The following is a 17,075-nucleotide window of genomic DNA, read 5'->3' on the forward strand; positions in this document are numbered from 1 at the left end:
CTCAGCCAGCACCTCCTCAAAGGCCWTTGTTATGTGGATAGGAGGCCCAACTCCTGGCCCAGGAGGTGCTCAGACAGTGACCTGAAGGGTTGGCTGGGAATTCCTGCTCCACATCTTGCTCCTGTGATGACATACGGGTGCATCTCCCGCTCCCTCTCTTGGGTGACCTGGTCTTGTCCCTCAGTCACTTAGGCAATCATAAATGAAACAGAGATAGGACCTGGACTTGTTTTTAAAGGTCTGGGCAGGCAGCGTGTGCATGGACAAAGGTGCTGGAACAAGATTATGTGGACTCACATTTTCTCTTTTCTCTTTAAGATTGGAGCTCAGTGCTACCTGGAGTGCTCAGCCCTCACGCAGAAAGGCCTTAAAACMGTCTTCGACGAAGCAATCCTCACCATCTTCCACCCCAAGAAGAAGAAGAAGCGCTGCGCGAAGTGCCACCATCGTGGCTGCTGCACCATCGCGTGAAGTCATCTGAAAAGAAGAGCGAGATGAGCCCAATGAAACCAAGCAGGTTAGAAAGGCAATGAAGGTCACAGGCCACCGAAACGGGGAACATGACCAGAAAGGGGTCCTTTTTTACCCAAAGAGGAGCCCTCCGTTCTGTGACACCTCCGAGCTGTATCATGCTAGGCCAACTTATGACTATGTGCTTTCCTAATCCTCCAGAGCTGTGTGCAGCCTGTTGCAGCCTGTGCCGAGCCAGTATAAATCAGGATGCCTGCTCCTGCTTGAGTCTTCGCCTTAGAAATAAGGGGAAGGTGCTGTGTGGAAAAAAAAGAAAAAAAAAAAAAAGAGAAAAAAAAATGAAAAAAAAAAAGATTTAAACGTTGTAAAAGAAACAAGAGAAACTCTGTTTGTGGCCTTAAGCAAGGATTGATGAAAATTAGGAACTCAGCCTACTTAGGAAATGAATCTGAATCGACTGAAAGCACATGGAGATCTGTAGATTTCTAATATGTAAGATATACACTATATGTACGATGTATTTTTAAATTACTTTTCTTATAAGATTTGCTAGTTCAGGATATACTTTAGGTTGTTCAAACTACATGAAAGTAAAGGTGGAGCGATTGCTGTTTTTTTCCACTCAACAGTGAATCTTCATAGTGTCCATGTGTCGCTTCACCCAAGCTATCAAAACAGATCAACATTTACCTCCAGACTTAAGGAATGTTCTTACAACGAAAAAAATGCAAATAACTGTATTTTTACAAGCAAATGTTCAGGCTGAGCCATGTTTCCATAAGCTGGGAGAAGAGAGCAGAGCTAGTAAAAACTATTGCCTTAGCATACTGAAATCAAGAAATCCTGCCACCAAAGAATATTGCCTTAGACATGAAATGCCACAGTGGAACAGTGCTCCTTTCCCCTCTGAGAACCTAAAGGACAATATTGTAAAGGCAACTGCAGATTTTATGTACAGAGCAGCTGGATTTCCACATCTTTTCACCCAAGAGACCAAAATAACCAAAAAACAGAAAAAAAAAGCCAAAGGTCAAGCCAAATGTCATGCTGATSTACCAGRCAGCAGCTAAAAACCCGTCCATTASCTATAGSCTTTCCTGCCACWTTTTTCCCCACTGGTCTTCTTTTACTCCTGTTTTCCAATCTTCCTTACTACAAGTGCTGTCTAAGAGGACTGTGGTCCTCAGGAAGGACCTTCTTCCATGAGAGAGCACGGAGAAAGCAAGGCCAACCCTTCAGGGATTTTATGGATCAAAGCTCCTCCTTTCACTCCAGCACAATTTTTGCTTCCTATGGACCCCAGCAGAAACCSAATCAGACACCCCAATACACATCCAGGCAGACACCAACGTGATCAAGTTTTGAGCCACTGTCCCGTTGCTCTTACCCACTCAGTCTCTGCACACTAGCACAGACGAAAACCAAGTTGGGATAAATCAAAGACAGAAAAAAGCAAGATTTCCTTACTGTTGGCATGCCCTGAGTAGAGTCTATATTTGGTTTTATTGTGTCCCAGGCACTTACCTCAAATAGGTAGGTGAGTAGAAGAGAGCTCGGAGTGGGGACAGGGCTGAGGAAGGAGTTAGTTGGTGCTGTGAAGGCTGTGCTGCCATCTCCAGCATGGCAATGAATAGTCACTGAATAGTCACACAGCTGGGACACGAGCAGCCACCTCCACTGTAATGTGCACAAAGATATCCGAGGAGCACAAGTAAAGCAAGGAGAGAATTAAATACAAAAACATATAGGGAGTTTATCAGAAAAAAAAAAAAAAACAAAAAAAAAAAAACCAAGAAAAAAGCTTTCAGCAGATTTCAGAGAAAAGTGTCAGAGCTTCTCTATGCTGCCATCTCCAGCATGGCAATGAATAGTCACTGAATAGTCACACAGCTGGGACACGAGCAGCCACCTCCACTGTAATGTGCACAAAGATATCCGAGGAGCACAAGTAAAGCAAGGAGAGAATTAAATACAAAAACATATAGGGAGTTTATCAGAAAAAAAAAACAAAACAAAAAAAAAAAAACCAAGAAAAAAGCTTTCAGCAGATTTCAGAGAAAAGTGTCAGAGCTTCTCTATGCTGCCATTTACTTCAGTGGAAATAAAATAGGTCGATTATTTGTTGCACCTGACTCAGGTTGCTGTGAAGTGCTAGCGTATACACAAGTCTCTGGGTAAAGTAAGTGAAGCCTGTGTTAGCCGAAGTGCAATGCAAACACTCAGCTTGGAGCTGACAGGTACTCTTCTAGCTTCACAAAAAGAAGAGGAGATAAAAACCAAGTCTGACAGCTGAGGTTATCACAGAATAACGAACACATTGGAAAAGGGCAATATAGCAAAGCTGGCATGCATCGGAGAAAGCCACAAACAATCAAATGACATTTTTCGTGTGCCGCCTAGTGTCGGGGTGCCTATTAATACTAATGGGATAGCAGAGGATAGGTACATTAAATCAGAAAGGAAATAGGCAGTTATAGCATTAATATAACTGCAGTTGCTTGAAGAAAATTAACAAAAAAAATAGACTGTGATGTAGGAGCTAAAATGCTACTACCATAATGTATTAAGCCACAGAACTCTGAATGAATCATTGCATTGCATCAAAAACAGATAGAAAAGTATTATGAACGTACAAAATGTTGAGGSAAAGCAGGTTTTTTTGTGCACGTACAAAGTCAAGCCTATCAAGGTGGTGAAGCAGGACAGCTGTAAGTTTTTCTAGCTGACAGTAGCCAAAATTTGACCAACCACTGCAAGAATAGGAGAGTGGACAAAATCCACTGAGAAACAGCTCCTGCACTCAATTTATTTTCCATTTTGCAGCCAATAGAAATAAATATTTTTTAAAGGGCATCATTAACACAAGTCCCTCAAACTGTGTTATTCCTGTGTTAGATCTTGTATACACACTTATCCATAAAACATGGTATTTGTATAAGGATCTGCCTTGTTACACTGTTGTTTTGGGAAGGGAGGAACAGCCCAGGCCAAAGGGCTTTATAAATATGTTGTAGGTGCACTATAGGAGACRCATTGGCTGTCTGGAAATCATACATATATCTTTCCTAAAAGCCAACACACAGTGCGTGAACAGGCAGCAAAGCATATTTTCAGAGACACCAAAAAAGCAGGCATAGTGCAAGCACAGGCATAACGCACAATGGAGAAATTGCTGCTTATTTTTATGCACTTTTAGGAACAAAAAAAAATCAGTAAATGTTTGCCAGGTAAAAGGATTCTTTTTTCCCTGTAACATTAGTTGGAAATCCAACCCTGTTTCCATCTTCAAAGGAACAGAGTTAGGTGAGCTGTAAAATGAATAAACTTTTCCAGGAACCTATTTGATGATGTCTCCTTAATGCAACTGATGTCAAAGTCTTTCCCAAGATACATTTGTTAGGAGGCAGCTTTCATTTCAAGAYGTTCAAAACTTTGAAAAATCTGCTAGATCCCAGAAAACCCATTTCCTYTGGCCTCTTGGGAAATCTTAATGTTCTAACAGGATCCATTAGCCTTAATTAGTAGTTACAAATAGAATGAGGTCTCAAAGGGTTTCCATACAGACTTCTACAAGGAATATCAATACACTGGAGACTTGTTATCTCACTAAAAATACCTACAGAAATCACTTCCCACCAGATCTTTGTTAAAACGTGACTTGTGCCATATCACCACTTCCATCTGGACCTGAAGGAAGTTCCACAGAGATTTCCACAGCTCAACCTGTGCTTCCCAGAGCTCAGGAAAGATTGGGAGAGTACAGGAGAGGACATGAAGGACCATTTGCTCAAACAGTCTTCATCCAATGTAAGTGCATCCTCCAGGAGCAGTTTTCAAGCCAAGAAGCTCACCCTGGCTGTCCAAATGGGCCAACACTCTCAGTTCTTCTCTCCCTACCCTTTAAAAACCCCCTGTCATAGTAGCATATAGCTCAAAAAGAACAATCTGTCTCATTAGACCAATGGACAAAAAACTTTTGTAACCTATTGCCTTGAATTAGGCCCTACCTTGATGATAATGGCATGAGGTGAATCTTTCCATGGGCTTACCCAAGCATGGGACCTGATGCTGACCTTCTGCACCATTAACAAGCCAAGAGAGAGTCTGCATCTTCATATGCAATGAAACTACACATTTGCCATGACACAGAGGCCCTTACTTCACAAGGAAGTGCCTCCAGCTTCCTTGTGTTTCCTTCCGTCATAGTGGTACCTCTCATGTGAATGAGGGACCCTCACTGAGGGAASAGTGTACTCAGTCCATGTACTCAGTCTACAACAAAAGCTCTTCTCGCTCCTTTAGTGGTAATGGTGACCTGTGTACCCCCCAAAAGCAGAGATTTTGCCTTCCCATGTACAATTTACCCRGTCCGTGCTGCCCAGCACCACAATCTGTCAGATAACTGCAAACTCCAAGGCAGCCCAATGGAAAGGAAACAAGTAATGAACCGGGAAAGAAGTCAAGCTGTGAGTATGTCACCACACAAATCAAGTGCAATTCCCCAGAAAGAAGCATTGCAGCAAACTCCAAGCAAGGATCTGAACTGCCCGCCTCGGGGATAGGAAAATCTCCACCATGTACAGAGGGGAAGTTTCATTCCTGGCCACTGCCTGTTGATAAAGATGCATGAGCTTCAGCTCCCATGGAAAGCAAGMTGTAAAGACCTCATCCAAGATATTGTTCTCAGACTCCAGAGACMCAATTTGAGACTCCTTAGAAGTCTCAAATTTCTCAAGCTCCTTAGAAGGAGCTTGGAAAAGGTTGCAGAAATGCTTGCAAATAATTTCTGCTGCTGCCTCCCCTCATCACACCTAGGCTTGTACATAGCAAGCAACCCAGTGGCCAATTACACTCACAGCATGTGCCTAGCAGATGTGTTTGCACCGAGCTGCTTTCTAACAAAAATGTCCCTCTAATTCAGACACGAAATTGCTTATGCAGCTTATTTCTGGTAGCCTGTGCCCTTTGCTGCAGCCTTTTTTTTGCACAGTGGCACAGCATGCATATCTTGGCTCACGGCACTGAACTCCATCCGGATTAAAACTAAATTGTAATGGCAGCAGTTCATCTCAAGCCAGGTTTGTTTGAAAGCTCATTTGCTTGCTCCACCAAAGCAACGCAACATATGCTGATGTTGGCCCACAGACCATTTGTTCAACAAGGAGGTAGCACACAGGTGTCTGGCTGCATGTGCTTTGCTCCCTGTGTTTTCCTTTCCCCTAAAGAGAATTTGTAATGTRTTTTATGCTGCTGAAAAAAGAAACCTGGAAAGAACAGAATGGTTCACAACTCTAGCAGAAATACAGGAGTGTCTGCTGTGACAGCAGGTGAGCACAGAGCTACCTATGACAGATGACACGTTTTTGCTCGGTGTAAAAATGAAGACAAAAAGCCTATTATAAATACTGACTTYCCTTGTAGGGAATAAAGATACTCTGAAGGCAGGAAGAAGCCTCCCACCAGATTCAGCAATGCCTTGTGATCTAAACTCTCCTCACCTAGCAAAACAAGACATTAATAGAAACATTACTGCATTAATAAGGTGGGAAAAAACACCAACTAGGAGTAATGATTGACCAAAAATAGCATCTATTCTTCTGCTTCAGAGGAGTGCTGTAAAATCAGTGCCCAGCACCACTTTCAAGCRGTTTGATCCCAAAAGTTGAATTTCATTTTAAGATATTAGGGGAACTCCCATAACTACCATGAAAAATCTTTAAATTCTATTCTGTATTTTCACTTAAAGCTTTCAGAAACCCAAGCAAGGATATATTTTCCTGCTCATGTCTATGAACCGCATTKTTACTAGAAAATGAGCTGACAAATCTACATATCACAGAGATATAAGCAAAAAATCACACGAATTACGGTCAATGGCAAGGAATCTCTTCGACTTTGAAACTATCTGCCAGCAAAAATAGACTCTGAGGACGATCCCCACTCTCTTTCAGAACGTACAGACCATAAGGCAATGTTTGGCTGCCTCTTTTAACTACAATTTTAGGGCAGCATTTTTAAAGATGCTGTATTTTGGCTTCATTTCGATTCTCACAGAGACAATGGAAAATTTCGATGGAGTCCACATGTGATTAATGCAGAAAGCATTTGAGAATTTCTTTGTTGAGTTTCCTCCTTTTCTGCCCTATTATTCGGGCTGTCCAAGCTTTGAGCAGACACCTTGAGCCAGCTCCAAGAACGTTTTATACCTTTTGGCTGCTGGTTGTTGACTTCTAGCAGAAGTTAGGCATCTGGAGGCTTCGCTGAGCTGAACTCGGCTTTGCAGCCTGTATATAAAATTTCTGGTTCCAACCACTACTGAAGCTGAAGATGAAAACAATTATGTTAACAGTGTAAACACTTAAAAGGAATAGGCAAATTTGCTGAATTTGACACTCCATTGATTGGCTGACTCCTTTTATTTCATCTCATCCTAGTAGCATTGAAGATGCCAGATTTAATTTTTTTTATCTTTTTTTTTTGGCCAAGTATCAGTCTGAGCATCCCATAGTACCAGCTCTGGTGAATTTGGAGCCAACAGCTGTCACCAGTCCACAGTCTCCAGGTCTCTCAGCACAACAGCTAATTGTACTGAAGGCAYGTAGCAATTTTTGTCTGAAGCCCGTCCAAGCAGTTGGGGTTTAAGCCATGTCCACAGTAGGGCTGCCATGTACTTCCCTGAAACACGGAGCTGCTGAGACAGCAATGCCAACCTGGCAGAACTGCTCTAGCCCATATGTGCAYTGGGCAAGTGGGCCAAACAAGCCCAGACTTTCCCCAAACTTGTAAATACCAATCCATTAATAAGCCACAATCTAAAACTTATTATAAGAGGAAAGATGTTGGCAATGTCTTCTTGCTCATGAGCAGAAGTAACCTCAGGTGGGGAGTCATGGTGGGGAATGCTACAGAGCAGGGCATGACACAGGGTGCTTGAGTCCAGCTCGTGGGCTCGGAGAGGCCTCTGTGGATCTCAGAGGTGGATGCCTCTGTGGATCCCTCTGTGGATGACATGATCCCAGTGCTCCACAGCACCTTCTGCCTGGGAAGGCATTGGAGAGGGAGGCTGCTGGCGAGGGGCAGGGAGTTGGCCCTTCAGTGGACATCGAGTGCATGGATAACTGAATCCAGCTTTACCTGCTACGATGGTGATGCACTTGTTAAACGCAAGCATCTCACTGCCTCCCTGAGAACACAAAGACAAGAAAATTCTGTCTTTTTTTTCCCCTGATATTACAAAAAATTAACAGTGAAACAAGTTATTTTAATGGAGTTTGTTTGAGAAGCCAATGCATTGACCTCAGCACAAACCAGGACTTAACAGTTTTTAGCAGGTTAAAAAAAAGACTCTTTTTCTTCACTCCACAAGAACAACTGAATTTTTCTCTCGTAAAAAATTTAACGTGCAATATTTCTGGAATATGGGGCTGGTTAAACCAAAGGAATAGTACTAGAAAGTTATGCCTGACCTTTGAATGGCATATTATTTTTTGCAAAGTTAAACCAAATCTTCAAAATTCACATCAAAGCAATAAAATTTCAAACCACGGAAATGCAGTTTTCCAGCAATTACGTTTTGCTATTAAAAAAAAAAACACGTAAACAGTATTAGTTTTCTATTTACAGCACATGATTCTGTACTCATTTGCTTATCCTCTTTTAAACATGTAATTATTGTATATTATAACTGCACATTAATATCCTCTATTGTACATAGTTTGTTTTAACAAAATAAATGTGTTACTAAGTATTTTGACAGCATCATTTGGAGAAGGTGTGCTGCTCTATTGATTTTTCCAGATGTGAGTCACTTACATCTTATAGGATATTTTGGGTGGGATATACAAGCTCACACACATAGGATTGCTTCAGAGTGGCTGGGAAGCACCAGCACCTTTCAGTGTCCCCCGAGCAATGCAGGGTGGTTTTTAGCCTCTCATTCTCCAAMAGTGTTAAGATAGTTGGTTCATTGCTCCTTCAGACACAATATTACTATTTTTTTTAATAAAGGTACTTAGAATTAGTGTTTGAGGTCTCCACTGTGATATCATAGCACCATGAAAGGAAATTTTTCTCTCCAGAGTGAATTTTTGAAGTCTTTTGGAGAGAGAGAGTTTGAGAGGTACTGGGAGATGCTGGAGCTCTCCTGATAAAGCACCTAGGGAAAGCACTAGCTCAAGCACTAGGAGGCTTGAGGGTAGTTGTTGCTCACTGACAAACCTAACACATGGGTAATAATACTTCCCAGCAAACACTGATAATGAGGAAGATGAGGAGTTTTGTAACCTCCATCCCAATAGACAGAGCAGGGGAGGCTGAAGAGGAAATGAAATGCATAAAGGGCTGAAGAAATGAGACTAGGAAAGAAAGCCCTTAAGGGCTGGACTGGAGTCAAGACCATGGTCAGTCCTGCTCCTCCAGGGATTCAGTGCCAAGATGTAGATGTAGAAAAAGGAAAAGGCTGCTGCTTTTGTTACCCAGCTTTTCCTTTCCATTGATTTCCAGACCAGAAGCAAATGTCTAGACCAGCTAGCCTGCTCTTCAAATTAAGACCATAAATCCCATCATCGGTGAAGAAATCCCCTAGTAGTTACCGGGCTAAAGCAAATTTCATCAGATAAAGAGACTCTCCTCAGACTTGCCAGGCCTCCCCACCTCATGAACYTCTACAGGCTGAGGCAGCCTCTCCTAGGGGAACTCACACTCAGGGCAAAGGCAAAGGGCTGCAAGGGTCTATTCCTATAAAAAGCAAAAGTATCGCAGCCCAAATGACCAGCTACTATAATCAGGACGATTCAAAAGCTCAGGGCATGTGGCCTAGGATACATTTTCTTTACCTACTCCCAGAGGAAGCTGGCAATAGTCACCAGAATTACTAAGGTCACATCATGTCCTGGAGGCAGCTGTGTGAACGACAGGTATGTCAGTGTTTCATAACTAGGTGTCAAGTACATCCTCCAGGGCAGATAGTCCCTAATCTGCTGCCTGCTAAAGCTGGGTGGTATAATTTGGGAAGGACACCTCTGCACAGGCTCCGGTGCTTACACATTTCCTTGAGCACCCGCTACTGGCCACTGTTTGGGACAGGATATTGGGCTAGAGGGCTCTTTGCTCGGAGCCAGGGTGACAGTTCCTACGTTTTTCTGTGCACAATGAGAACAGGAGGGAGCTGCCTGCCCCATCCGTCCTCCAGAACACAAGGCAGCCAAGGCAGGAAACATTCGTCTGGAGCCTCTTCCTGCCCTCCCTCTTGCTGCGAGTTTTTTGCCTTTGAAGACGAGGTGAAATATCCTCCTGGCTGATTTCTGACTGGAAATCAGCCATCCTGGYTGGATGCAGCATCTGCTACAAGGGAGCAGGGGCAGTTGAACCTCAAGACCAGCGGATCTCCAGCAGGAGCAAAGCCCCATCACCRTGTCCAGTGTTCAGAAGAGAGAGGCGTGAAGAAATCCACTGCTTTGCCACTAGTCATCTGTGAATGGTTCAACACCAAAGCTTTGTGAAGAAGGCAGAGCCTTTCTGGCCCTGCTTTGCAAAGACAGTTCTCCCAGAGAAGTCATGTACTCTTTATAAATCTAGAGTGAAATTTCTTTGGTTTGGGGTTGTGGAATCATATTAAACTGCACTTTGAAGAAGCTGCAATTTATGAGGATTTTGACTGCTGCTTTTTGTCTGATCAATTTAGGGCAATTGCCACAGACAGGTGGGAAGAAGAGGAGGGATTTAAATCAATGGCTTTGAAGAGATCTAAGGCCCCCCTGAGGAGATGAAGGCAGCATCGGAAAGGGTCTTCTCACCCTGTGGACCATATAGGCTATTTTGATTGCCCACAAATTTTGACTTGGACATAACATCAGAGCTGTACTATAAAAGAATGCAGAAGCCAGAAGACTTGACTTGAAGTGCTGAAATTGGTGGGAAGGTAACACTGTGACTCTGCAGGGTAAAAGCTTCTGAAAGAGCCCAGATTTGGAGCTATTARCAGCAAGAATTAAGCTGGCTCCTGAAACTTAATGCAGGGTGCCCTACTTGCTCGATGAAGAGAGATATTCTAGAGAACTGGGCTGGTGGTCCCTGGCACTAGCAGTGCTTCTGTCACCTACAGCACACAAACAGCTTCCACCTTCACTTTTGCTTTKCTCCTTAAAACATCATCTAGAAATATCAGCTTGGTTCCAGGCAGTACCTTCTTCCCACTCCCCCTGCACTGACCCTATCTGGCTGTCACCACTTCAGTCAAAACCTTCCTTTCCACCCAGGAGTGTTTTCTTTTAAACATTGGACAAGTTTCTGCTGCCTTCGATACCCAGGAACAGTCCTTATTTCCTGCTGGCTGCAAAGGAAGGAAGTTTGCCCCTTTCTAACCCTCATCCTAGTCCTGGGGCTGCAGCACAGTCAAGCTCTGTGAGAGAAATTCAGCAAAGGAAATGACTTCACAGCAGCATCGGGGAGATATTTTGCAGGTGTTCACATCTCTGGGACAGAGTTTGTAGCAACTTATACATATTCCAAGTGAGAAGCCTCTAACAAGAGGGACTCATTGTTTAAACTGCTCTCATACTACAATTTTTGCATTTATTAAGGATACAGAAAATAATTTGTAGATCTCATATGATAGTTGTGATGCAAGAACAATAACAAGACTGGAGAGATTGTGAGATGCAACCCAATACAAAATGCAAGTATGTTTGAAAAGGCTCTTAACATCAACATCAGCAGAAAACTGCTACTGCTGCTGTTTAACACAACATTCTCTATTCAGGAGTTTCAGCAGGCAGGCATATAAAATCACCTGTTTTTTACCCAGATAGTGTGGCTTTTGCAATTCCACAGACAAAAAAAAAAGTTACAGAAATKAGTATTTTACAGTTTACAAGAAAAAAAAAATTGTCTTATAGAGGACAGGATGCTCACAGAAATTTCAGGGATATAATTTCACCTGGAAATGCAGGAGATTACTTCAGAAAGAAAGGCACTTAACCAGATGGGAATGCAGGTGCTGATATTATTCAGAGCAGGGATCCTCACAGCTATCTGAGAAGTTGTCTTTGTGTTATAGGCTACCTGGCAAATTTTTCATGATTTCCCCAAATTCCCGTATTATTCAGGGATGAACAGAGATCTGACCTTTTCCATCTGGGAATGGGAGGACAAGGCACTTAGGGGTTGTAGTCACTGGAGGACTGTCATAGCAGCGCCCAAGTGTTCCCCAGTTTATTAACAGTAGGTCTGGGAAGGTGCAAACCATCCTTCAGCATGACTGGCTGTCTTCCCTGTCCAGTATCTGTCCCACCCACATTGTCCACATTTGGAGGTATCAAAGTCACAACTCCCTAGCTCTCCTGAGGGCATTCCTGACTCTTTCATGGCTCTCCATGCATGTTTCCTTCAGAGGAGCAGGCCTTCACARAGCTGAGAGGCACAGGAAAGCATGGGAATGCCCTACATGGCCCCTTTTTCCTGCCACAGCAGCCAGGTCTCACTAAAGCCCATCCATGACCAATGTATTTTGGGTTTATCACCTGTTTAGTTCTGGAAATGGTCAAGGGAGCCTCCCTAGGCTGTGCAGAGTCTCTCATTTTCCATGAATCAGACCCTCTCTTATCCCTGGACAGATGAAGGATGATTGATTTTACAGATTTATCACATTTTCTTTAAAAAAAAAAAAATCTCTTGCAAGACAAGATTTTTTTTCAGTTTAATAGCTCCAATTAAATCACTGAAATACATGCTTAACTGTGACTCCACAAATACTAAGTAAAACCCTTGATTGCCAGCTTACACACCTTGCTGAGTCAAGGCTTTTGTTGCATTCTCCCTAATTTCAAGGCTGTAATTTCAACACCCAGTTTCCACTTCATTGGCCTTAAGGCCTTTTCTTTGACAGCTACTCCTGACAGACCTCAGTCTAAGAAGAAGTGATAGGGCATGGAGAACATCGCTTTTTTTCTTTCACATTCCTGGAAAGGTGTGAAAAGCAGAAATGGATAAAGAGGTTGTTACACAGATCATAATCCCTTCGTACTAAGTTTCCTCTTCTGCAGAAAGACAAGTTGCATACTACAAAATACCTGTAGGGAAGGGAAACTGCACCAATTATTTTTTCCATAGGATTTGCTGTTGCAAGGCYGCACACTACATCTCTACATACTTTAAGCAGCAGGATGGGGAGAGGCAATTTAAGCCTYGTATGCCCCCAAAAGTCAGTGATTAGGAATGTTAGATATACAGATCAAATTCTGGCCTGGTTTACAACCCCTGGAATGCCAGAGATGGCAGGGGTATAAAACCAGGGAAGAATTTGACCCCTCCTAGCCAGACCTGGGAAAGGAGAGCTCAGGCAGTCTCGCATTCAGTAGTAGCCGTGGAACAGACATCACAGTCGCAGCGAATGGCAACTGGGTAGGTGTAAAACGGGTCCACGTTGGGGGCACATCTGGGCAGCTTCACTGTCACCGTCTTGGTCTCGTTGTAGGTGCAGACACGATGGTAAGCCTCAATGTAAGGCGGTTCCAGCACTGGTTTCTGCAGAGAAATGCGGCATTAGGCAAGAAGCAAGAAAAAGCATCCAGAGTCTCAGTACCTTCAAAGGGATTCAGAGTAAATAGAGGAGCCACTGGATGAAGATAGAAAGGACTATGGAAATAATTCTTAGGTTGCACCCTTCAACACCTGGTTTTTGGGATGCTGCCATCAGAGGAGTGGGTGGATGTGCATATGCGTGCTCATCTAAGGTTCCCATTAAGGCCGCCTGAAGGAAAATAAGGGCTTATCCAAAAAGCTGGGTTTTAGCATAATAATAGTGTTTCAACCAAATGCACATGCTTGCCAAAAGCAGCTGCTTCCTTCCAAAAGCATTGATTTCTCATCAAAGAAAATGCTTGCAGCTGGAAACCCTTCTGCTTGCACAAGCTGCCATTAAGACAAGAGGTGCCTCCAGGTGCTAAATGGTGATGGGGGCTCAGCCAGGCCAGTCTTCCCAGTCAGACTGCACGTCCTACCAGCAACACACACAAGTAGCAGAGACGGCTGCAGTCTGACCTTAGGCAGCAGGAAAGGATGGGACCCTGAAGGCTCTGAAAGTCACACTCCCATGCATTGTAACGGTAGCAATATTTTGAGGAAAAAAAGTGAGTTTTTTCTTGACAAAAGCCCCATTTTTTTTTCCAGAAAGTCCAAAGAGGTTCAAGACAGGTAGGAATGGGAGCCGCTATAATCCCTTCCCTTGTTCAGATGGAAAGAGCATAAGCTAACACAGCCAGGAGGTATTTTAATTTTTTTTCCATCCACATGAAGAACTCACCCTAGGAACAGAGAATGAGGGTGGAAGAAAATAAAATAGTAGAGGCAATATCCTAGCAGGGAGACATTCAGACACCCTTCCTCTTATCAATCCCTCCACTCACACATATCACAGTCCTTTTTAGAAGCTGTTTGAGCCTCCAAAAAGATGCATTTAGCTAGTTGACCTCCCAGTGGTATTTGCAGTACAGTAAGGGATGGTGCTGAGCTGTTCAGGGAGCATGTGCCATGGGGCAGCAAAGTGGTCCCTTGAAGGACCCTTATTCAACAGGGGACATGTGGCAGCCAGGTCTTTGCCCACTAAAGCAGTGAAAGAGGAAGGTGAGAATCAGCACATGGGCCCTGGCTCCTCCAGCTGCAGAGGGCCCTTGCCTTTATGTGGACAAAATCCCTCTGGAGTYGCTGGAAGATTCCCTGAATCCATTGATTTGGGTCAGGTCCTTTGAGCAGTTGAGTGGAAGAAAGGTGAAGCTAGGCAGAAATTTGTTCACTGAAATGTGTGCAGACTGACTTACGTTCTCTCTTGCTCCCGCTCCAAGCTCCCAAACTAGCTCTTTTGTGTTTACACAGGRCTGTGATTTAAAACAGGACTAAATTAGAAATCAGACATTATCTTTGGGATTTGCTTTTCGGAACAAAATATATTACCCATCAATTGGGAACTCCATCTTAATCTCAAGGGAATTTTCTTCCAGTAAAGCAATAAAGGCCTTTTCTCTTTAAGTGTTTAAGCTGTAAGAGGCTTTCAAATTGCACAATAGGAGTATTACATAAGTGCTTCATTAATATTGTCACATGGTGCTCATCTCTCTGAGACAGCAGATGGGAGAAGGGAACAATGCACAGCAAAGTGCCTGACTGCGATGGCCATGAGGTGGTGACTGAGGGGGATATGGCCCTTGTCTTCATCCTCAGAAAGCCACCACAGCTCCTCCAGGAGCAGAGCCACCTTCTCTTGGTGGTCATGGTGGCCCCATGGGGGTCATGGTGGCCCCGTGGGGCCACGTTCCCCGCTGCTTTGTAGGGAGGCGCCAGGTTTAAGGGATATCTCCCCCAGAGGAGCCCATGCCAGTGGGCCGCCCTCCCCGCCACGCCACGCTCACCTCCCACGTGTGGCAGCGGCCCCAGCACGCGTCCGTGGTGACGCGCAGCGCCCGGCAGCCGGGTTTCTTGGCCAGGAAGGTGAACTCCCGCACRGCACAGCCCACGAAGGTGCGCAGGTTGATGCCGGAGGGCTTGAGGCCGCCGAGGCAGCCCACGAGCAGCAGGAGCGACAGAGAGCCCAGGGCCACGTGCTGGAGCTTCATCCTGAGGCAGAGCGGAGGCAAGCGAGGAAACTGTGAGAGGGGGCCCGTCTTTGTCCACAAGAGGGGCACTTGTGGGAATGAGGGATCATCTAACTCCCCACAGGACAGAGGCTTAGTGGAAAGGTCTGCAAGAGAAAGCAGCGTCCTGCAAGATATCCCCACCRGGCAGTAAAGCCACCAGCTACACACAAGTGCCCTTCTCCAGGCCCACTAAGCTGTTCTGAGCTTGTACCAGAGCAAGAGGCTTTACTTGCCCTCCCCGGGGACACACATCTAGTCAGTGTAGGTCACTGGCAGGTCTGATCTGGCAGTGACAGCCAGGAGGGCTCTGTCCACACATCCTAGTAGGGATCTGGCAGATTCCCTCTCTTGTCACATGTGGAGCAAGCAGCTGAGCTGCAGCTCCATCCACTTAGCAGGGTTAGGCCCGCAGATGTCACACGTACTTCGATGACRGCCTCTAGTCCTGAATTTATCCTGCTTACATTTTAGCCTAAGTCAGGAGCCAGTTTTCGTTGATTTTATACTCCAAGTTGTCCTCTGGAGAAAGACAAACACYCCCAAAGACTGATTTTGACACTTGAATTACCATTTCCAACCCTCAGAGTCCTTGACTGGTCACCCCTAGMGCTGCAGCTGGAGAGCTGAAGCAACCTCAAGTTTCCCTCTGTCACACACAACCCTCCTAGCTCAGACCCAGCCATAGCTGCTAAGCCCTGAACAGAGCTAGGTAGACAAGAAAGGACATGGCCAAGGGAACCAGAAAGGGTTTTAATTTCTCATACTTCCAAGCCCACACACCACTAGCCAAGTCCCTCTGATACTTGCTGTCTTTTTGTTTTAAAACTTTGGTGAAGAGGGTTAGCAGTGTCTCTGGTACAGCTTTCTCTGTTAAAAAAAAAATGGAGAGCAGCTCAAGCCCAAAGCCACAAGATCATTCTACACTTCACACACTTGCACTGCATTTAAAAATGTTCACCTACAAAATTCTGACTTGATGTTTAACTTGGAGGGAAGATCAGCTACTGAATTTGGCACACACTCTTTTGAGCTTTGGGTTGTGTCCTCAGCTGATAGATTTAAGTCAGATGAACTTGCTCCTTCTTTTTGGATGACTGATGTTCGTTCCTCTAGGCTCCTATTACCCCAAACACTTAAAATTGCTAAAGCAGAGTTTTGGATCAGTACGTGGAGGTTTGCTACAGTAAGCCCTTCACATATGGCCATGCATATACTACAGTCTCACACATGATTAAATAAGCACATGTTTATACATAAGCTTCAGAGTAGATTAAAATTCCCATTTTCAATAGCAGATATTTGAGACCAAAGGAGACAAACTGCAGAGCAAATCGAACATTTACCACTTTAGCAAAACCCACTGCATTATTCACGAGCAGGAACCATGACAGAGCAAACTGATGTACACTCACCTAATGTGTCAGAGTCAGATCACCTTTTGCAGTTAAAGTTGCAGGTGRTGTTTCAGAGCCAGAGGAATAGGAGCAGACCAACACAAGTTTGTGCTCAGCAAATCTCCTTCCTTAGCAGCTGCTACTGGGCTACTTAATYGCTCACATTTATAGAAAGGGTCTTGTCAGTCAAGGCAAGATACAGACAGATGCTTCCTCAAACTACCCAAGACATCAAAGACATTCACTCAAAAATCAAGCCTCTCCTTTCCAATAGCGGTTAGCTGAAAGGGTAGAGTTTCATCACACAATCCCTGAAACAAAAGGAGTGTCTTGGTGAGTGACATAATTTGAGTGAAATATTGAACATTTTGGAGCAAAACAGATCTTCTTTTCCATAGTGAAATTGCAACACCTTTGCAAGAAGATTGTAGGCTGGCACGGAAATAATCATCACCCCCTACTTAGCAAGCCATGAGTGAACACCCTGAAGGAAGGCTTTGCAAATATTTGTGTGAACAAAACCCTGCATTTATGTTAACTGCATAAGACCTTCTTTTTTCAGCTGCTCTGTGCAAGCGAGGGC

The 17,075-nt window shown here is 44.2% G+C and overlaps 2 protein-coding genes across 4 annotated transcripts in view; one reads left to right on the forward strand and one right to left on the reverse strand.

Annotated features, from left to right (window-relative positions):
* The window catches only part of RHOJ (ras homolog family member J), a 45,852-nt gene extending 45,256 nt beyond the window's left edge, over positions 1-596 (forward strand). Inside the window, exon 5 of the mRNA XM_026053724.1 lies at positions 319-596. Within this exon, the coding sequence (XP_025909509.1) occupies positions 319-471 (153 nt within the window). The 3' untranslated portion in view covers positions 472-596. The remainder of the gene's footprint in view (positions 1-318) is intronic.
* Positions 597-720: 124 nt separating this feature from the next.
* GPHB5 (glycoprotein hormone beta 5) lies at positions 721-16,584 on the reverse strand. 3 transcript variants are annotated; one of them, XM_026053726.1, is made up of 4 exons: positions 15,863-15,913; positions 14,874-15,078; positions 12,790-12,993; positions 721-767 (listed from the first exon to the last, which is right to left on the reverse strand). In XM_026053726.1, exons 2-3 carry the CDS (start codon positions 15,075-15,077, stop codon positions 12,805-12,807), a joined length of 393 nt encoding a protein of 130 aa, XP_025909511.1. In that variant the 5' UTR covers position 15,078; positions 15,863-15,913; the 3' UTR covers positions 721-767; positions 12,790-12,804. The 3 variants fall into 3 exon arrangements, with proteins under 3 accessions (XP_025909511.1, XP_025909510.1, XP_025909512.1); XM_026053725.1 differs by lacking the exons at positions 721-767; positions 15,863-15,913 and adding an exon at positions 16,511-16,584 and having other exon boundaries at positions 12,763-12,993; XM_026053727.1 differs by lacking the exon at positions 721-767 and having other exon boundaries at positions 12,763-12,993; positions 15,863-15,944.
* Between the last annotated feature and the right edge of the window lie 491 nt (positions 16,585-17,075).

Source organism: Nothoprocta perdicaria, unplaced genomic scaffold, assembly GCF_003342845.1.
Source record: "Nothoprocta perdicaria isolate Ctin4 unplaced genomic scaffold, notPer1 scaffold_118, whole genome shotgun sequence".
NCBI lineage: Eukaryota > Metazoa > Chordata > Aves > Tinamiformes > Tinamidae > Nothoprocta > Nothoprocta perdicaria.